General features: G+C 70.0%; 4 protein-coding genes across 7 annotated transcripts; 2 read left to right on the top strand and 2 right to left on the bottom strand.

Moving 5' to 3' along the window:
- Positions 1–208: 208 nt before the first annotated feature.
- Positions 209–1075, bottom strand: LOC121058439 (transcription factor HES-2-like). The gene is made up of 4 exons (XM_040533994.1): positions 1016–1075; positions 853–948; positions 455–545; positions 209–381 (listed from the first exon to the last, which is right to left on the bottom strand). Exons 1-4 carry the CDS (start codon positions 1073–1075, stop codon positions 209–211), a joined length of 420 nt encoding a protein of 139 aa, XP_040389928.1.
- A 1264-nt stretch (positions 1076–2339) lies between these two features.
- On the top strand, positions 2340–15379 carry ESPN (espin). The gene is given in 16 exon segments (XM_040533744.1): positions 2340–2547; positions 2550–2632; positions 3903–4096; positions 6645–6831; positions 6931–7113; positions 7196–7327; positions 7437–7656; positions 7733–8004; positions 9471–9632; positions 9707–9890; positions 10216–10242; positions 11439–11584; positions 11688–11969; positions 14533–14612; positions 14698–14709; positions 14804–15379. Coding segments are annotated over 16 exon segments (2520 nt in total). The 3' UTR covers positions 14952–15379.
- LOC121058338 (espin-like protein) lies at positions 12029–14520 on the top strand. The gene has a single exon (XM_040533749.1). It carries the CDS (start codon positions 12399–12401, stop codon positions 13731–13733), a length of 1335 nt encoding a protein of 444 aa, XP_040389683.1. The 5' UTR covers positions 12029–12398; the 3' UTR covers positions 13734–14520.
- On the bottom strand, positions 15358–19984 carry TNFRSF25 (TNF receptor superfamily member 25). 4 transcript variants are annotated; one of them, XM_040533748.1, is made up of 8 exons: positions 19574–19973; positions 17610–17805; positions 17353–17484; positions 17127–17279; positions 16970–17051; positions 16840–16898; positions 16553–16758; positions 15358–16474 (listed from the first exon to the last, which is right to left on the bottom strand). In XM_040533748.1, exons 1-8 carry the CDS (start codon positions 19601–19603, stop codon positions 16034–16036), a joined length of 1299 nt encoding a protein of 432 aa, XP_040389682.1. In that variant the 5' UTR covers positions 19604–19973; the 3' UTR covers positions 15358–16033. The 4 variants fall into 4 exon arrangements, with proteins under 4 accessions (XP_040389682.1, XP_040389681.1, XP_040389680.1 ...); XM_040533747.1 differs by having other exon boundaries at positions 16553–16898; positions 19574–19978; XM_040533746.1 differs by having other exon boundaries at positions 16840–17051; positions 17127–17484; positions 19574–19981.
- Positions 19985–20090: the final 106 nt, after the last annotated feature.

Below are 20090 nucleotides of genomic sequence, written 5' to 3'. Positions count from 1 at the left end.
GGGCAGGCGGCGGTGCCAGGCTGGGCTGCAGGCAGGAGGGACGCGGCCTGAGCCGGGGCACGGTGCCACGGCAGCTGGGGGCCAGCCGGGCTCCCCTCGGCGTGCCCCAGGCACCACAGCGCAGCTTTGGCAAAAGGTTTATTTGTACAAAGGGGGTCCCTGGGGTCTGTACAAATAAATAGGGCTATGTACAGCTATGCACGGGGGGCTACCAGGGCCGCCAGAGCGGGGCGGCGGGCGGCGGCGGGGCGGCCTTGGGGCAGGCGGGAGGCGGCAGCTCCGGGAGGCGGCGGCGGGCGGCGGGCGGCGGCGGGGGGGCCAGCAGGGCGCCCAGGCGGGCCAGGCAGGCGCGGTACCCGGCGCGGAAGCTCTCCGAGGGCTCTGCGGAGAGGCGGCCGTCAGCGGCGGGCCGGGCGGGTGGGGGCCCGGGGGCGGGTGGGGGCCGGGGGCTCACCTGGGGCCGAGGGCGCGGCCGGCACCTCCTTGAGGAACTGCACGGTCATCTCCAGGATGTCCGCCTTCTCCAGCTTGGAGTAGCGGGAGCTCTGCGGGGCCGGCGGGTCAGCGGCGGGCACCGGCACCGGGCACCGGCGGGAGGGGGCGGGCACGGGACAGGAGCGGGGGGGCCGGGCTGGGGCCGGCGCCGGGGCGAGCAGGGCCGGGGGGGGGGGGCGGAGAGGGAGGGCAGGGCCGGTGGCTGCGGGCCTGGGTCGGGGCGGCGCCGATGGGGCGGGCGGGCAGGGAAGGGGGGTGCGGGCAGCGCCGGGGAGCGGGAAGGGGCTCGACGGGACGGAGCGGCGGGGGCGGCTCGGGGGCGGGCCGGGAGCGGGGGGCCGGGGCCGCGGCACTCACGTCCTTGCCGACGAGCGGCAGGATGAGCGCCTTGAGCTGGCTGAGGCTCTCGTTGATGCGGGCGCGGCGGCGCTTCTCCAGCAGGGGCTTGAGGGTCTGCGGGGAGAAGGGGCGGTGAGGGCGGCCCGGCCTCGACGGGGCCCTCGGGGGGGCCGCCGCTCACCTTGCGCGTCTCGGCGGCGGGGCGGCGCGGGGGCCGCGGCGGGGAGCCCGGCGGGGACATCGTGCTCCGGCGCTCCGCCGCCGCCGCCGCCGCCTTTATGGGCCGCCGGGCCGCCCCGCCTCCCTCCCCGGGACTGCGCCGTCGGGGCAGGGCGGGCGGGCAGGGAGGCAGCGCGGGGACAGCGGGCAGGGAGGCAGAGCGGGGAGGCTGGAAGGGAGGGCCGGGAGGGGAGGGCAGGGCCGGGCGGGGAGGCTGGAAGGGAGGCAGGGCAGGTGGGGAGAGGGGCCGGCGGGGAGGCGGGGGGAGGCCCGGCCTCGCCGCTGTCCGTGGTGCTGGAGGCGCCCCCGCCGCTGTTCGCGGTGCTGAAGGAGCGGGGCCGGGGCCGGGACCGGGGCGTCTGAGCCTGCCCCCGGTAACCGCCGTCGGTGCCCGCAGCGGCAGCCCGGCAGTGCCGGTGCCGCGAGGGCTGCAGGCCGCAGGGGGCAGCGGAGGCACAGCGGGGCCCTCACCTGCGGCTGCCGCAGGTCCGGGGACGCCCGAGGGGTGGGGGCACCCTGCCGGCACCCTGCGCCCCTCGCCGCCTCTTTTCTCCAGCAGCAGAGCGGGCCCGGACGGGCGGCTCCCGGCACAGCCTTGGATCTTATCTGAAAGCAAATTTCTCGTCCCGAGGGCTTGAAAACGGGGCCGAAACGCGGCGCCCAAGGCTGCCGAGGGGCACAGCGACTGCCCCCCCCCACGGCACCCCCTGCGCGGGGGGCACAGCCCCGGCCAGCGCGCCCCCGGCCCCGTGCCCCCTGCGGCCACCCCGGCCCCGCTCCCCGCCGCCGTGTCCCCGCGCCGGCCCTGCCGTCACCTCCGGCCCTCGGGAGAAATCGCAGCCTGCGAGACGACGGCAGGAGGCAAACCTGGGCTCCGCGGCTCCCCGCGCAGGGCCGGCCCGTTAACGCTGCCCGCCGGGGAACTCGGGGCGGCGGGGCCGGTGTCACTGCACGGGCTGCGCGGTCCCGGGGACACCGGCGGCCCCCGCCGCGCCCGGGCTAGGTGGCGCTGCGCCCCCGCCGCGGCCCCGGGTCCCGGTCCCGGGCGGGGTCCGACGGGCGGCGGGGCGGCCGCCGTGCCCCGACGGCGAGGCTCCCGCCGGGGCGGCGCGGGGCCGTCGGGCCGGGAGGCGCGGGGCGGGCGGGCGGGCGGGGGGGGCGGCGGGGCGGGCCGGCCCCGGGGGAGGAGGAGGAGCCGGCGGGGCCGGGCCGCCGCGCCGCGGGGGCGCCGCTCAGTGCCGAGCGGCGGCCGGACGGCCCCGCGCGGCCGGTGCGGGGCCGGGGCCATGGCGCTGGAGCGGGCGCTGCTGGCGGCGCGGCAGGGCGACGTGGAGGCGCTGCGGGGGCTGCGGGCGGCGGGGCTGCTGCGGCCGGGGCTGCGGGACGCGCTCGGAGCCTCCCCCGCGCACCACGCCGCCCGCGCCGGCCGCCTCGCCTGCCTCCGCTACCTGGCGGCCGAGGCCGCGCTGCGCGGCGACGCGCGGGCGCGCAACGGGGCACGCCGGCCCACGACGCCGCCGCCACCGGCAACCTCGCCTGTCTGCAGTGGCTGCTCACGCAGGGGGGCTGCGGCGTGCAGGTGCGAGCGGCCGCGGGCCGGGGAGGGGGCGCGGGGCTCGACGGAGCGGGCGCGGCGGGCTGCCGGGACGGGAGCGCGGCCCCGGGGGGGCGGCCGGGCCGCCGCCTCCTCCTCCCCCTCCCCGGCACCTCCGGCCGCGGAGAGGCTCCCGGCGGGGTCTCGGAAAGCCTGGAAGCGCCCAGGGGCGTTTCGGCACGCCCCAGAGACCACCGCGGTGCCCTGCTCGGCTGAGGTGCCCCGCGCCTCCACCGCAGCTCCCGGGGCCACGGACGCCTGCACCAAGGGGCAGCAAAGTCCCCGAAACATCCGCGCTGCGGGGGCTGCGCCCCGTGGAGGGGGGGGGGTCTACAGCCAGGGCCTGGCCGGGGTGAGGAGCTCCGGGATTGTGTCCGGCTGCGTGGGTCTGGTGCGAGAGGTGGTGACCATGGGGAGAAGGTCACGGATGGGCTCTGCTGAGGGCACGTGGCCACCCACGGGCACGTGGCCACCCACAGCAGCACCATAGCCTCGCGTGGGCTCTGCCTTGCCCGAGCTGCCCAGTGGCAGGGGGCTCAGGAGGGCGCAGGCACGCAGCAGCACCTCGTGCTGGGCCCTGACCCTGCGCTGGGGTGGGAGCTGCTGGCACAGCCGCCCCCAGGGCAGGCACCCAGCTGGGACAGCAGGTCTGGCACGCTCCCGACAGAGCCCACGCAGACCCAAGGCGGACACAGAGGTTCAGGTGGAAGCTGCACCCCAGGGTGCCAGCCCCTTCCCAGAGTTACACAACCAGAGCAAGCCCCAGGGCAGATAAGCAGCTTGCCCGGGGCTGGCAGAGAGGTAACAACATGTGACGTGGAGGAGGAGGAGGGGTGGGAGAAGTGATTAAGCAGGAAGGACGGTTCAGCACAGTTCGGTGCCGTCCTGGCCCAGGGCCAGCTGTGCTCTGCATCCCGTGGAGCCAGGAGGGGAGCCGGGCCACCAGCAGCGCGGTGAGCCCCCGCGGCAGGGAGAACAAGCAGGGCTTTGTGCACCACCAGCAGCCGACGAGGCCCCCACAGCCGGGCTGGTGCACTGCTGCTGGGGCCCACGGGGACCTGGCACGCTTACAGCCCCGGTCTCCTCTCCCCTGCTTCCCAGGCAGCCCAGGGCCATCCCCTCCTGCCCTGAGCCCTGCAGGGCCGCCCATGCTCGGTACAGACAGAGCTTCCCCCAGCCCCGTGCACACACCCTCGCTGGAGGCTCTGGGCAGCCTGTGCTCCCGGATGCCGAGGCCTCTCCCTTCCTCCCGCAGGACACAGACAACTCCGGTGCCACTATCCTACATCTCGCAGCCCGATTCGGTCACCACGAGGTGATCGACTGGCTCCTCCGCTTCGGAGGCAGCGACCCCACGGCAGCCACAGACACGGGAGCGCTGCCGGTCCACTACGCTGCGGCCAAAGGGGATTTCCCCTCCCTGCGACTTCTCCTAGGACACTGCCCAAGGTAACAGCCCCTGCTGCCGAGGGGGGCACAGGGGCCAAGCTGATGGCGTGCTGACTGGCAGCCCCGCTGCCACCTGTCCTTCCCCTGAGCTGCTGTGCAAGGTGCCAGCACTGGGCACCAGCCACTTGGAGAAGCGGCTGTCTCCATTCCCCCTTGCATCACAGCTCCAAGGGCAACACAGCAGCATTATCACTTCGGGAAGGCAGCTGTGCCTTCTTTATCACCCGGAGAGAAAGGGCGAGGAGGAGCGCAGTGAGCACTGACTGAAATATAGCTGCCGACCACGAGCAGCACGCAGCAGGGTTTGTTTGCGGCACTCTTGGCGCGGGGCGATAACACAGCCGCCTTTGTCCGCCTGCCGTTATGTAAATGGATTAGGCTGCCCGCAGAGCAGAGGCTGCTCCCTGCACCAGAGGCGACCTTCCCCGCTGCCTCCAGGAGCTCAGAGCCACGGCACCACCAGCCCCAGCAGCGCTGCTCGGCCGGCACCGCCACGGCCCCCCTCCACTCCTGGGGTCAGCCCCCGTGTGGCCGCCCCCCGCCGTGCCCAGGGGCCACAGGGCACACAGCGCCAAGCCACCCCAGGCCTCACCATGTGATTATGTGGCCCCTAATCTCATTTCCCACGGTGGGCAGAGGCTGCTATAAATAACCAGGGCCCTGGCCGAGGGGGGGGGGTCATGGGGACACACTTCCCCACCACGCCGTGCCCAGCAGGTGCAGGGACCACAGGTATCAGGGGCATGGAGAGGTGGCAGGACCCCCTCAGGCTGTCTCTGGCCTCATTCTCACCCCCCTCCCCAGGTGCCACATGGTCCTGCACCAGCACCCAGACCCACACAGCCATCCCACCAGCAGGGCCCATTGCTGCCCCCCCCAGCAGGTGCCCCCCCCAGCTACCTACCTGACTGCAAGCAGCCTCCCCAGCCCAGCCACCCTGGCTCTTTATCTCCTTGCCCCAGGTGTGCGGGCTCGGGGGGACACCTGTGCTGCCCCCGCACCCAGACGAATTAACCCTCCCCATCCCAGGGCCCAGCTCCCTCACAGCCGTGGTTCCTGCTCAGTCCCTGCATTGTCACCCCCGCAGCACGCTTGGCGGCAGCGCTTTCACATTGAATTTCATGTTTCTGCTGGGGTTACTCTGCTGCCATCGCCCGCCTTCCACCGCCAAGGTGGCCCCTGAATTATTTACTGCTCGCCCTGTGCTCGGGCCCCGCGGCTTGCAGGAGGCTCTGTTACAGCTGTGAAATTCAATCCTGGCGTGCTGCGGGACATGGCCACAGCTCGGGCAGGAGGGCGCGTGCCAGGCTCGGCAGCCAGCACCAGCAGTGAGGCCGCAGCGTCCCCGGCACCTCCGCTGCTGGCTCGGCTGCCCCACGGGGTCCGCAGCAGCTGGTAACGAGGCGGGCGGCCAGCGTGGGGTCGTGGCCATCTGGCAAAGCAGTTCACCCACAGCGCCGAGCGCCTGGCTCCCAGCCGGTGCTCACCCGAGTGGATTAACCCCTCCCCATAACTGGGAAATGGCAATTATGGATTGAAAATGTGCCCATTGCACCCGCACCACAACCGTGCACGGCTCTGCTGTGCCCCAGCCAGCCCCCAGCCCTGTCCCTGGTCCCAGTCTCCAGTGCGGTGCACGGAAAGCTGGCATCCTGCAGCATGGCACAGTGCAGAGCCAGTGCTGGCCGCCACCCGTCTCACAGTTACAGGGATCAATTATTAAGGGCCCGCGATCTCTGCGATAACAGAGCAGCGTATTTATTGCACTTCCTTTTTTAAATATTCAACAGGTTTTTGTGGCACACTTAAAAACCAGCTTCCTGCATGGCGAGGGTGTGCAGTGTGGGGCGCAGGATTTAGGAAGCGGGATTTGGGATGCGGGATACAGGGTGTTGGATGTGGGACGTGGGATGCGTGACTCAGGATGTGGCCACAGGGGTGCCAAGGGCTGGGGGGCAGCAGTGCCTGGCAGCGGGGCTGCTGGGGAGCAGCGAGGCTGGGCAGTGCCAACGTGCAGGTCCACCGTGCCCCACTGGCTGCTGGTGCCTAAGCTGCTTACTTAAAAATACTGCTAGATTGCAGTGTCCAAAAACAGCCGAAGGAATGCGATTAGCCCGAGCTTATTGACTTAATGACCTCCCGCGGCAGCCGCTGTGTCTGTGCGGGGACTGAGCAGGGCTGTGGGGTGGCCGGCCCCAGCCCATATTGCCCGGCAGCTGGTGCTGCCCTGCCTGCCCTGTGCCCTCCGTGCCCCCCAGGCCCTGTGACACACGTGGTCCCTGTGTCCCACACATCCCCTGTGCCCAGTGTGCCCCTGTGCCCTCATATCCCTGTGTCCTCCATGCCCCTGCAACCATGTCCCCTGTGCCCCGCACCCCCATGTCCCCGGTGCCCTGTGCAGCGCTGGCTCAGGGACCCCTGCAGAGGGGAGGGAGGGTCACAGCAGTGCTCACCCTGTGTCGCCCCCCCCAGCTCTCTGCCCCATGCACTCACAGGCTGTGCAACCAGATGAGGGTTGCAGGTGCCCAGCGCCGTGCTCTGCTTGCAGCACTCTCAGTGCCCAGACCAAGACCGGTGCCACCCCTCTGTACCTCGCCTGCCAGGAGGGCCACCTCGAGATCATCCAGTACTTGGTGAAGGACTGCGGGGCTGACCCCCATGTGCGCGCCAATGACGGCATGACCCCACTGCACGCCGCGGCCCAGATGGGCCACAACACCGTCATCGTCTGGCTGGTAAGTGCTGCCTGGGCACAGCGTGGCTCGGCACGGCTCGGCACGGCACGGCTCGGCATGGCACGGCACAGCGGCCCTGCTCATCTGCCACCTCCGCAGATGAGCTTCACGACGGTGAGCCTGTCAGAGCGGGATGACGACGGGGCCACAGCCATGCACTTCGCCGCCAGCCGCGGACACGCCAAGGTGCTGAGCTGGCTCCTGTTGCACGGGGGTGAGATCACAGCAGACGGCTGGGGCGGCACGCCACTGCACGATGCCGCTGAGAACGGCGAGCTGGAGGTTGGTGCTGGTGGCCGAGGGTGCTGGTGGGGAGGGGAGGAGCACGGCATCAACCCTGCCACGCCCCCCCCCCTCTCCCCAGTGCTGCCAGATCCTGGTGGTGAATGGTGCCGACCTCAGCATCCGCGACAAGGATGGCTACACAGCAGCTGACCTCGCCGACTACAACGGCCACAGCCACTGCGCCAAGTACCTGCGCACCGTGGAGAACATGGTACGGTGGCACCCTGCAGCATCGGGACACAGCGTGCGGGGGGCTTGTGGGGGGTGCGCAGGGCCTGGGTGCTGCTGCCCACCTCCTGACCGCTCGGCTGTGCCGGCAGAGCGTGGAGCACCGCGTGCTGTCGCGAGACCCCTCAGCAGATGGGGAGTGCCGGCAGCCCGACTCGGGCATGTCGTCGCCCAACACCACGGCGTCGGCGCCCCAGGCACGCTTTGAGGTGGGCTCCCCCGCCAGCACCCTCTCCAACTACGACTCCTGCAACTCCAGCCAGTCGAGCACCGGAGAGAAGAGGGGTGGCCCCCACGGGGCCCCCACAGCCCGTGAGTGCATGGGTCAGGGAGCTGGGGGGGGCAACACACAGGATGAGTGCTGCTGTGACCCCCCCCCCCACTGCAGGGGTCCCCGAGGCAGCGCTGACGGACATGCAGGCGTACATGGACATGCTGAATCCCGAGACGGGGCCACGGGGCAGGGGGTCAGCAAGTGAGGGCCCCCCACCGCCACCCCCCAGCTTCCCCCCGCCGCCGCCCCCACCTGCCACCCGCCCGCCCCCGCCGCCCCCCGGCTACCCCGCGCCTGCGCCCCCCACCTCCCCCGACACTGCCGACATCTACGTGCGGGCCAAGAACAACCTGCGGCACGTGGAGAGCCAGGCGCTGCGCAGAGAGGTACGGTCCCCCCGCGCTCCCTGCCCAGCTGCTCCTGGCCGTGAGCTCAGGGGGGCTGCCGGGGGCGGGTGGGCACGCCTCCGGGCACCCATGTCCCATGGGCAGTCAGTAACTAGTGGCAGCACCGCCGGGGGTGGCACGCCAAGTGCCTGCCACAGCAGCAGGGGTACGGCAAGCTGGGGCCAGTGATGCCCCACCACCAAACTGCGCCGGCTCAGAGTGCCAGCGCCGTGTGGGTGGCGTGCGCTGTGCTCACGTGGTGCCAGCGGTGCCACCGGCACAGTGCCCCGGGCGAGCTGGGCGTGGGCGGCTGCGTGGAGGCGTGGGGTGCAGGCAGCAGCTGTAACCCGAGTGCCCAGCTCCGGTGTCACCTGCGCCGCAGGTGTCGGGTGGCATTGCCGGCGCTGCCAGGAGCTGAGAGGGCTCAGCTGGGACATACAGGTAAGAGGGGCGCAGCTGCCTGGGGCAGGGGGGGGCACTGGGTGCAGGGGGCTTGGGGTCCGCCTCGACCCCAGCCACGGGCCCCACCACCCGGCTGGGGACAGCCTGGTGTATGGCCACGGCTGCAGGCGTGGGTAAGCGCCAGCAGAGCCCCGCGCTGCAGGGGTCCGGGGCACGCAGGATGGGGTCTTGGCAGAGCAGCGTGTGCCAGGCCTGTGCTGGGCTCCCTGTTGTTTGTTAGCACACATAGGGCTAACGAGCGGCCCTGCCCGGGGCTGCCCACGGCAGGTGTGGGTGCGTGTGAGCTCAAGCACTGTTGGTGCCAGGGTGTGTGGGCACCCGGTGCTGTGAGGCCGGGCGGCACCAACCTTGCACCCACCCGTGGGGCTGGGGCTGCTGGAGCCAGAGCCAGGCTTGGCGCGGTGCCCGGCGGCTGCCGGAGCAGGAAGCACCGAGCTGGCACTTGTTGACTTAGCTGGGGCTGCTGGTGGCGTGCTGTGCCCAGGCTCACCATGCAAATGCCTCGGGCGGAGGTGGCGCACAGAGAAATGCAAATAGTGGGGCCCTGGGCGCAGGGAGCAGGGCACGGGGCTGTGCCACAGCGGCGGGACCCCTCACCCGGGCACGGGCACGGCCCCCTGCAGCGTGGCCGCTCCACAGCACGACCCGCAAAGCCCCGGAGGTATGCACTGGGGTGAGCTGAGGCCGTGCTGCCGCAGGTCTTACTGCCTTAATAGTGATGTTTACAGCCGGGTCTGCGGCAGGGCTCCGGCCCAGTGGGGATAAGCTCAAGCTCCCAGCTAATCCGTGGGGCCGGGAGGCAGCACTCCCGTTCCCAGGGGGTTATCCCAGGGGAGGCTCAGCCGGGCTCCCAGGCACAGGCCATGGGGTCGCGGTGCCAGGCACTGTCGGGGGCCGCAGCCAACCCCACACTCAGCCCGCATCCCCCCAGGGCATGCACCATGGCCATGCCGCGGCCCTGCTGAGCCCTGCGTGGCCCCGCTCAGCTGCGCTCCCCGTTGCAGCTAGCATCACGCGAGGGCAGCCCTGAGGGCCTGCGCCGGGCTGACTCCACGAGGCGGTCGAGGAACTTCAGCAAGCAGCCAAGCACGGGCGATTACTATAAGCACCTGGGGCCCAGCGCGGTGGAGCTGCCTGGCCCCTGCAGGATGGCACACAGTGAGGAGGTGAGCCCGGGCCCTGGCGCCGCGGGCAGCGCGGTGGCACTGGCTCCATGTGACGCCCGCCCGTGATCTTTCAGGCCTCTCCCCTCTCCGCGGACACCATGCACAACGGGGGCCCGGCAGAGAGCAAGCCTGGCGCCGAGCTGCCGCCCCCGCCGCCGCCCCCGCCGCTGCCCGAAACTGCCTGCCCACCGCCACCACCGCCACCTCCGCCAGCTGAGGCCCCCACCGGCCCCCGTCGCTCCTCCTCCTCCACGGGAAGTAAGTCGGGGGTCCTGGGGAGCATGGGGGGCCAGGGCCCAGCAGCGGGCACAGCGCCTGACCCAGCTGCGCGGCGGTGCCGGGCTGCACGTGCCCCAGCACTGGGTGCCTTCGTGCTTCTCCTCTCCCTGGGCTCCGGCTCCTCAGGGCGCGGCTCCTGACAGCCTCTCTGTCCTTCTCTCCTCCGGTCTCGGCGCGGGGGCTCCCACGCCTGCCCGCCCCCACTTGCTCTCACTGCTGGCTGCTTCTCTTCTCTCTTGTCTTGTGGTGGCCAAATCCTTCCTCTGCTACACGCGCTGTGCCGCCTCTCTGCTTCTCCCCCTAGAAGGAAAGGCTTTGAGACAGATGAAGAGTAAGTACCACGGCTCTTTACTCTTTGGTGGTCAGGTAGTGCCTGCGGGGACGGAGCGCCTGCAGCCGAGAACAGGGCGCCTCGATGGGGCGCAGACGGCAGGGCCGGATCCCAGCTCCGGTCCCGGCAGCTTTCCCCAGCACCGGCCCACCCTGCGGCCAGGGAGCGAACATGGTGCTGGGGAAGCGCTGCCCGCACCCCTGCCAGCTCACTGCCTGCCGAGCAGGGCTGTCCCGCAGGATGGCCAAGGTGGCCGCTGTCCCGCCGGCCAGGCGCAATGGTGCCCAGCCCTCGCCAACGTGTCCCAGGCCACGAGGCCTACGTGATGCTTGGCTCCGAGCAGGAGCCCTGAGCTCTGGCACAGCTCCGCCTGAGACAGGAGCAGAGCATGGGGCCACTGCTGCTGCCCAGGCAGGGCTGGCAGGGCCCCGTGCCCCCCGTGGCCCCGCGGCCCCGCGCACAGAGCGCCTTTGTTCGCGCTCAGCCGGCCGGCATTACCTCGCCACGTGAGCACACCGGCCGCTCCCCCACCGCTGATTGCAGCTCGCAGGCTGGCAGCCGCTCAGCCCCCGCTTTATTAGCGCCGGCTCCCAGGGACTGGGGTCTCAGTGGCACTGGATGGCATTGCGAGCGCCCGGCTGGGCCCTCCGCACCGACAGGTGCCTGGCCCCTGCTGCGGCGCGGCCGAGCGGGCGAGCGCAGGGCGGTGGGGAAGGGGCTCTGCCACGGCGCGGCACCATGGGCCTTTAGGGACGCACGCATGGCTGGCACGGACGGTGGGTGCTCACGGGGCACGGTGCTAGAGCCCTGGCTGCAGCTCGGGGCTGGTGGGTGCGTTGCTACCGGGACACTGTGGGCGGCTGCAGGGGGCCAGGACCTCTGCGAGGCAGCACGGGGCTGTCCTGCTGCAACAAGGCTGCTGCCAGCCACGGTCCTGTCCCTCTGGTCACCGCAAGCCGTCGTCACAGCGCGGTGCCAGGCTCACGGGTGGAGGTGGGCAGCGCTCAGGGCTGGGGCTGCCCGGCTGCCCTGGGGAGCTGGGTGCCAGGGTTCTGGTCTGTTGGGGTCCCAAGGGCTCCTGGGTGTGGGGGGCTGTTGGCCGGCCCCCCGTCACCCCTGTGGTCTGCAATCTGCTGGGGAAGCAGGGGGCCGGCAGCAGCGGGGCCCTTACTGCCCACCCTGCCTTTCTCCGCCAGGCACCAAGTCGTTCAACATGATGTCCCCCACCGGCGACAACTCGGAGCTCCTGGCCGAGATCAAGGCTGGGAAGAGCCTGAAGCCGACGCCGCAAAGCAAAGGCTTCACCACTGTCTTCTCTGGCAGTGGCCAGGCAGGGGCCAATGTAGGTGGTGGAGTGGGGTAGGGGAAGGCGGGGGGGCCCTGGGCCCTGCGGGACCGGGGGGGCACAGCGGGCACCCACTCTCCCTTCCTCCCTTCCTCCACAGGCCGAGTCGCCGCTATCCTCCCCATCACCCACCAGGACACCCACCCCGCCGGCCACCCCTGAGGCTGTGGTGCTGCCGCGCTGTGTGGCGGGGGCCTCACCGGAGCTGGTGCTCAATGGGAGCTCACCGGTGCCGGGGCCGGGGGCCGGGGGCCCGCCAGATGTGGAGGCGCTGGTGCCGAGCCATGATGAGCAGGGCCGGCCCATCCCCGAGTGGAAGCGGCAGGTGATGGTGCGCAAGCTGCAGCTCCGCATGCAGGAGGAAGAGGAGCAGCGGCGCAAGGTAGGGGGGGGGACCCTCTGCGGGGCTCCGTGTGCTGTGCGTGCGGTGAGAGCGGCATGGGCATGGCCCAGCAGCCCAGGACCCGTCTCCTGGACACGGCGCAGCACAGCATCGTCTCCGGCTCCCCGCTGCGCCCGGATGGCCCCAGCCCCACTGCATGCAGGGGACAGCTCCGCCACGCGTGCTGTGGGTGCTGTGTACCCTGCCCGGCTGCAGAGCCCTTCCCGGAGTGCTCATCTCGTGTGGCCACCAGCGGTGCGAGGCGTGCGCGGTCCTGGCCCCCTGCTGGACCCCGGTGCTGGGGGGTTGGCACGTGCAAGGCTGCGGGGCGCGTCCTCAGGAGCTGTTTTGCCCTTTTTCCTGCCCTAGCTGGAGCCTGGGAGCGTCTTGTCCCCCTCGTGCTGGCACTACTCCCCCGCCCACGGGGGCATGCTGGGACCCTTTGGGCAGCTTATGACGGAGGAGGACATTCTCCGCATTGAGAGGCAAATCGAAAACCTGCAGGTGATGCACAAGGTGCAGACAGTGGAGACGGAGCTGGAGCAGCTGGAGGAGGAGCTGCAGCAGCTCCTGCCGCTCCCGGCCACCCTGGCCCCCGAGCGCTTTTCCCTCGACCCCCGGCGCCTGCAGGGCCATGCCGAGGACCTGCCCGCCTGGTGCAGCAAGACCTCTGCGCTGCTGAGGAGCATGGCCATGCTGCTGGCTGCTCTGGGGGGCCGGGAGAGCCCCGGGGTGAGGGGAGTGGCGAGCAGCACCATGCCCCAGAGGTTCCCTCCCAGTGCCCCGGCCGGCACCCAGCAGGACGCCCAGCGTGAGATCCTGCACTGCGGTGTGTCCGTCCGCAGCCTCAAGGCCAACTATGAGGGGCTGGTGGGAGCCCCCGTGCCCTGCAACAGGGTCACCAAGCGGAAGCGGTCACTGCCCCCAGGAGCACCCGTGGAGGTCTGTACCCGTGAGCCTGTCCTGGAGGAGGAGTACGGGGATGGGGATGCAGTCGGGGTGCTGCGGCGCAGCCAGCCAGTGCAGACGGAGCTGAGCTGCCTGCAGGAGCGCATCGATGCACGGAAGGAGCGCGCCGTCTCCCTCTTCCTGGAGCACTGGAAGAAGTGGGCACTGGCGGAGGCACCTGGTGCACGCACCCGTGGGGACGATCGGCTGCGGCGGCTCTGGAAGCAGCGGCAGGCGGTGGGGAGGCTGCTGGCACGCTGGAGGAGCGTTGCCCACGGGGTGCCCGGGAGGCAGATCCGGCGGCTGAGTCGCACTGATGTGCTCTACTGGCCCGAGCACTTCTTGCCCCATGTCCGAGGCTCACCCGTGCCCTACGACAGCCTCTCGCTCGACCTCTTCATGCTGGGCTACTTCCAGCTGCTGGAGATGAACCTCAGTCCTGAGGAGCGCCGCTTCCGGCACCTGCTGTGCTACGAGATGTTCGACCGCCTGGGCACCCACAGCTGGGAGTGCATCCGACGCTTCCACCGTGCCGCGCTGGAGCGGGTCGAGGCTGGCCACTGCTGCTGGCTCGACGGCTTCGAGGACCTCAAGCAGGAGTTCTTTGGGGACAGCCCCACAGTGCCCACAGCAGCAGTGGTGGAGTCGAGTCCTTCATCCCCCAGTCTGGCACCCACTGCTGCAGCCCAGGGTGGCAAGGAGCCGGCCCAGCTGGTCTCAGAGCTGGGGGAGTTCAGTGACGAGGACATCTGCCGCTACATCGACCGCAGCTTCTCCTTCTGGAAGGAGAAGGAGGCAGAGATGTTTGATATCTGAGCTCGGTGGGACGCTGTGGCAGCAGCAGGCCCCGGGGCCGTGGTGGTGGCATGTGGCTGGCGGAGTGCACGGCTGGGGTGTGCAGCCAGGAGAGGCTCCGGGTGCAGCCAGGCAGCAGGACCCTGTGCCTTGGCACAGCTCAGCTGCTCTCACGGCAGCAGGACTGCGGGCTGGCTCTGCAGACCCATGGGTTTTGCTTCATGCCCTGGGAGCAGGCCCCGGGTGCCCAGACCCTTCGGGGGCTCTGTGGCCAGCTGTGTGTCGAAGTTGCTGTGTGCCCCTTGCCGTGGCTGTGTGTTGTGCTGGGGGCTCAGCTCCCCTTTGGTGTGCTGTTTGCGGTGCCAGGGCGTCGTTGGCCCCCACGTGTCGGTGCAATAAAGCTGTGTGTGCTGTGAAGGGCTCAGCGCTCCTCACGCTCCTTGGTCACGTGTGCTCCCCGCACAGGGATAACGTGGACAGCGAGGGGCTGGGGATGGCAGGACCCATCACCGCAGGGCTCCTGCCTGGCACCGTGCCCACGGCATTGCGGAGCCGTGTCCCATCAGCGCCGTGCCGTGCCGCATTGTGCGGTGCCGGGGGTGCGCCTCACTCCTGCCGGCTGCCTCCACACTTGTGCTCCCCGTGGCCAGTGGGATGTGGGCCCAGGGGGTGATGTCCTTGGGGCTGGGTCGGTCCTGGCCCATGGTGGGGTTGCTTTCCAGGAGCCTTTGCCATCCTTTGCTTCCCCCAGTGGAGCCTGGCCAGCCACCCCAGGGCCCTGCGCTCCTGAGGCTGTCCGTAACGCGGCTGTTTGTTGCAGGAGAAGGAGGAGGAGGCGCGCCTGGCCAGCATGCCAGCCTGGAGGAGGGACATCCTGCGCAAGAAGCTGGAGGAGGAGAGGTGAGCAGGGCGGGCTGGGGGCCGCCTGTGCTGGCCAGCTGCCACCAGCCCACACTAATGGCATCTTGTCCCTTTGCTTTCACAGGGAGCAGAAACGGTGAGTGCCGTCTGTCCCCGTCCCTGGCAGGGGGGGTGGGCGCGTGGCTGGGCTCAGTGACCCACAGCACCCCGTCCCCTCTGCTGCCGAGCAGGAAAGAGCAAGAGAAGCTGAAGCGAGAGGAGGAGGAGAAGGAGAAGGAGCAGTCAGAAAAGCTAAGGACTCTTGGGTATGATGAGACAAAGCTGGCGCCCTGGCAGCGGCAGATCATCCTCAAGAAAGGGGATATAGCGAAGCACTAGCCCCCGCTCCCCGCAGCAGCGTAGCACCCCAGCGCGCTGCACAAGGCTCTTCGTGGTGGGAGGAGGCCGACAGGTCCCGCCGCAGGCCATGCACCAGCCGGGACGTGCCTCGCCACCCTCCTCCCGCCGCCAACGGCCCCGGCACTCCCGCCTCGCCTGTCCCGGAGGAGCGCCCGCTGCCACTGCCCCGGGTGCCCGTAGCCCCGTCCCGCTGCCACCCGCCTGCTGCCACCCTGCGCACGCTGCTCTTCGCAGAGTGAGCTCCGGGGCCGTGGGCAGCCAGGCTGCCCGGGCGGCTGCTGCAGCTCCCTGGGCTGCCGGCTCCGCTCCTTCTCCTCCCACCTCCGGAGCCACCAGAGGGAGACTTGCAGCTCACGTCTGCCCCGGACCCTCCGCGTTTCAGCGATTAAAACGTTTAATCCCCTCCAGCAGTGCCCCGTGCTTTCCTGGGGCTGCCCTCACCACCTGGTCCCTCCTGCCCTCCTCCCGTGGGGCTGCGCTGTGCTGCCCATGGTGCCATCACCCGCAGTGCCCCCAGGCACGTGGAGCCCTGTTGGCCCCAGTGCAGTGCTGAGAGGCAAGCAGCAGCCCCAGGAAAAAGGGCCAGGTGCCAGACGATGGAGAACACGCCACTTTATTGGAGTGGGGGCAGGCCCACCTGAGTGCACCCGCCAGGCGGACTTGAGAACTATCCCATGGGTTGGCAGCGGGCTCGGCCCCCGCTCGTCCCGCGAGCAGCACGTGCCCAGGAGCCCGGCCAGGCAGCCTGCGAACCGGGGGCAGTGTCCAATGCAGCCCCCGGAGCAGGAGGACATAAATAGTGGGGGGTGGCTGGGGAGGGGAGCTCTGTCCTGCTCCTGCAGCCTGAGCCCACAGTCTGGATAACTGACATAAAATGTCTACATGGCATAAGTAACAATACTTAGGGGTACGGCACCCCACGGCACCAGGGCAGGGTGGTCCCGTAGGGACCCTGCTTTTCTGGGATGTGTCTGTCCCTGGGCCCACGGGGTCACAATACAGCCTAGGAGGGGACCCTGGGGCAGCCGGTGGTGCTGCCTTCCCAGGCTGGGGACGTGGGGTCAGGGTCCCGCCGACAGGCTCTGGCGCAGCGCCTCGGCACAGCCCGCCAGCTCCATGTGCTCCAGGGCGGCAAAGATGCGGTCGAGCGTGGCACTGGTCTGCTGGCACCAGCGCTTCAGCATCTCGTACTGCTGGTCGCGGAAGTGGGTCACCTCCATCTCCACCAGCTCGATCTCCGTGTCCCGCAGCTCCAGCACCCGCATGAATTCCTTCCAGCGCCGCACCGGCACCACATTGATGACGGCGTAGAGCTGGCTGCCCTGCAGCAGGGTGCAGCGCTGGGGGCTGCGGGGGTGCGACTCGGGGCCCCGCGCTGTGCTGGGCTCCTGGGGCGCTGAGGGCTCCACCCTGCCATCCAGCAGTGCTGCTCCGTCGGGGCATTTGTGCAAGGCCCAGGACTCGGGGCTCTTCCTCGCCGTGCTGGGGCCGTGCTCACAGACCTGTTTGGGGTCCCAATGAGGACCATACTGCCGTGGCCGGTAACCCCCCACCACAGCCGCCCTGTCACAGGCACTGACCTGGCACAGCACTGTCTCCGTCGCTACAGCCTCCTGGGTGGGGGAGAATGTGTGGGCCATAGGGCTGGGGCAGCCCTGGGGTGGGACTGTGAGGAGGGGGCTGCCCACCAGGGCCCTGTGCTGGAGCCACCTCCTCTTGTAGATGACGAAGGCGCCCATGAAGAGGGGCACAGTCAGGGCCAGCAGGAGGTACTGCAGCCCCGAGCCTGCAAGGGAGCAACGCGGTGTCCCACAGAGCCGTGCCCACCCCGCTGCCCTGGCGCCCCCAGCCCCGCCACCCCACGCACCTCGGGTGCTGCCTCCGCATGCCTGCTGGCACTCCTCGCCGCACGTCTCCGGGGTGCTCCTGCAAGGAGAGGGAACATGGGCACTGCGCTGCACCGCCGGCCACGCAACCCCTCCCGGGGAGCTGCTTACATGTGGCACGGCCGGCACTCGCTGCCCTCGGCGTAGAAGTTGGGCTTGCAGCTGCCGCACAGCGTGTCCTGCGTGTCTGAGCCTGGGGAGAGGGCACGCGTCAGGACTGCGGTGGGCCCAGGGGGTGGCACCCCGAGGACTGGGTGACAGGACTCACAGGGCCGCTGGACCAGCCTCCCCGGGCAGAGCTGGCACTTGCTGCAGGAGAATTCGTTGCAGTGCTCGTTCAGGCAGCTGCGGAAGTGGCCAGGCTTGCAGCCACAGGCGACGTTGCTGGTGGCCGAGCAGTTGCTCAGCACGCGCTGGAAAGCTGCAGGTGTGGGGGTGAGCAGGGTGGTACAGCATGGCACAGCACAGCGCGGCGCGGGGCACTGCCAGCTCACCGTGGTGGTCGCACTCATAGCAAACATGGCACTTGGTGCGGGTGTTGGGCTGGGAGTGGTAGGTGCCGTCGGGACAGGCTTCACAGTCGCTGCCTTTGCCATGCATCGAGCAGGGGTTCTTCAGGTACGTCCCTGTGCAGGCAGCAGGGTGACAAGTAGCACGGCCACTACTGCACGCCCAGGCAGTGCCATGCCATGATGTATGTGGCAGGCCGTGTGCCTGGCGTACTGTGCCGTGCCAGCTGCGCATCGCTCACCTGGTGGACACTGGGGGCAGCACTGTTGAACCGCATCGATCCAGTTCATCCCGGCGGGGCAGGAGGGCTTTGCAGCGAGCCTCCGTGGACGGGCGGGCAGCCGCGCTGGGCCCCGCTGCCCCTGTGACACAGCGCAGTCCTGGCAGCCCAGGAGCAGCAACCCGCTTGCCAGCAGCCACAGCACTGCCAGGAAAACCTGCAGGCAGGGAAAGGGCAGGGCTGCAGACAGCTGGCACCCAGGCACGGGGGTGGGCACCCCAGGGAGCCGTGCAGCAGGGCTGGGCTGTCGTGCTTACCGTGCTTCCAGCCACGCGCAATCAGGCAACAGGGACTGGCACCGAGGTTTGACCACCTGAGCCCAAGCCAAGCACAGCCTGGCGCAGCGCAAGGCGGGTGGATGCTGTGCCCCTGCCAGGCCCCGCACTGGCATCAGGGCAGGACAGCCGGGGAAGTGGCCCCGTGCCCCAGGGCTGCGCGGGTGTGCGGCCCAGGGCTGGGAATGCCCCGCGGCAGCCCCTGTGCCGTGCTTTCCCCTCGGTACCTGAGTAAGCGGCTTCCTGCCTGGGCTGCAGGGCACGCGCTGCGGGGGCGCGGGGGCCACCCTGCCTGGGCTCGGGCAGGGATGGGGAGGAGGGAGGCTGGTGCGCAGGCAGACCTGGTGCTGCTGCCCACAGGCACCCAGCCGGGGACGCCTTCAGCCAGCCCAGGCTGGGACTCAGCCCCATGCTGCATGCAGGGACTGGGTGCGTGAGGGTTAATGCTGCCTCCCTTTACTTTCCTCTGTTTTATCTTCCTCACAGATGAGGCGATTTCCTCCCTGAGAGGAAACCATGCCCAGCTCATGCTCTCCCTCGATGCTATCGTGCTTTGTACGTGCGTCCCAAACTAGGTCACCACTCCCCCGCCGCCCCGTCTGGGGTGCTGGGTGCTGCACAGAGGGGAGCCCCCGCGTGGGCCGCGCAGGGGGTGTCCGCACCGGCTCCACTGCCGGCAGCGCAGCGGGCAGGGGGTGGGGTCCATGGGGCAGGCACTGCGTGCCCAGCCACGGCGGGCAGCGAGCCAGGGGATTCCACACCAGGGACTGGATTTCCCAGCCGAGATTGCCCCGATTACAGGGACTGAATCATTTTCTATTAAACCCGCCACCGGTGGACTGGAAACCGTGCACGGGCTGCCCCATTTGCATAGCGCCGCGATCAGATCAGGGCGGACGCACCGTGACGAGCTGGCCCGGCAGCCAGCGGCATGTCTGAGTCAGCGGCACAGCCCCACCGAGGCACGAGCCTCCCGCAGCGGGGCCCTGCCGGCACACGAGGGCACTGCCCCTTCCTGGGCACCCGCTAGGGCAGGGGCTGCAGCGCCAGGCAGGGGGTGCCCCGCAGGAAGGGAGCTGCCCGCACAGCTGCCGTCTGCTGCCGGTTGCCCCGCGGGGCCACCGCTTCCTGTGCCGCGCAAGCGCCACCCCTACCCGTAACGCGGCTCCAGCTGCAGGCTCCGCGGGCACTGGAGCACCCAGCCACCGAGTCCCCTCGGCCGCCCCAGTGTCCTCAGCTACCACCACGTGCAGCGCCGCAGCCAGCATCCCTGATGGGTGCCTGCAGGCTCGCGGTGCAGCCTGTCGATGGTCCCGGGGCTGTGCCCTGCCAGCAGGCCCACAGCCACATCACGCCCATCATCCCGGTGGCTACAGCTGCAGTCCCCAAGGCCAACCTATGCCACAGTCCCTGTGACTGGGCTGTGTCTGTAGTCCCCGTGACCATGTCTACAGTCCCGTGGCTGTGCCATACCCGTGGTTCCCATCACCATGCTGTGCCCTGTGGCTGTGCCGTGCCCATTGTCCCTGTGACCTTGCCCACAGTCCCCACAGCCATGCCTGCTGCGGCCACGCCACCCACAGCCACAGCCTGGTCACACCAGGGCTGCTCCCATCCCAGCTGCAGTGACCCCAGCCCCACCACACTCACCGAAGCTGCCCCTGGGCAGTGGCGCTTCATCCTTGAAGCCGATGCGGCTGGGTCATGCCGGGCGGTGGCGGTGGGTGCAGCAGAGCGTGGGGTCCCCAGTGCCAGGGAGGCTCAGCGCGAGGGCAGGGTGCCCCAGCGCCCCATCGCCGCCGCGCAACGCGTGGTGAATGAGTGCCAGCCCTCCCCAGGCAGGCTTTTACACTTAACCACAGCAGGAGGAAATGCTTTTTTGGAAATGAGTCCAGAGGGTGCAAAACCACATGACGGGAGTGCCGCGAAGGAGGGACCTGCGCCGGCCCGCCGCGCCCCTCCCATTCCCCCCCCCACCGCTGGCACAGCCCCGCCATGGGCCGGAGGGACGCACAGGACTCCCAGCTTTGCCAGGCAGAGCTGATGCCCCCAGTCCCTAACTCACACCCTGGGTGATGAGGCTGGAGCTGTCTCCGTGAGCCTCACTGTGGTGTCCGCCCCAGGCTGTGCTCCCTTTGGCTGTGCCCCACACCTGTCCCCCCCCCAC

Source organism: Cygnus olor, chromosome 21, assembly GCF_009769625.2.
Source record: "Cygnus olor isolate bCygOlo1 chromosome 21, bCygOlo1.pri.v2, whole genome shotgun sequence".
In the NCBI taxonomy this organism is placed as follows: domain Eukaryota; kingdom Metazoa; phylum Chordata; class Aves; order Anseriformes; family Anatidae; genus Cygnus; species Cygnus olor.
Note: the sequence above shows the minus strand (reverse complement) of the source record. Positions and strands in the feature narration are given on the sequence as shown.

Coding starts and splice junctions, on each gene's coding strand:
- LOC121058338 (XM_040533749.1), top strand. CDS start 12,399: ATGCTGGGACCCTTTGGGCAGCTTATGACGGAGGAGGACATTCTCCGC.
- LOC121058439 (XM_040533994.1), bottom strand. CDS start 1,075: ATGTCCCCGCCGGGCTCCCCGCCGCGGCCCCCGCGCCGCCCCGCCGCC. Junction 949..1,015: donor CCGCCGCCGAGACGCGCAAG/GTGAGCGGCGGC, acceptor TTCTCCCCGCAG/ACCCTCAAGCCCCTGCTGGA. Junction 546..852: donor TGCCGCTCGTCGGCAAGGAC/GTGAGTGCCGCG, acceptor CCGGCCCCGCAG/AGCTCCCGCTACTCCAAGCT.
- TNFRSF25 (XM_040533745.1), bottom strand. CDS start 19,603: ATGAAGCGCCACTGCCCAGGGGCAGCTTCG. Junction 17,806..19,573: donor ACTGCCCAGGGGCAGCTTCG/GTGAGTGTGGTG, acceptor CCCTGCCTGCAG/GTTTTCCTGGCAGTGCTGTG. Junction 16,475..16,552: donor CGGAGACAGTGCTGTGCCAG/GTCAGTGCCTGT, acceptor GACCCCAAACAG/GTCTGTGAGCACGGCCCCAG.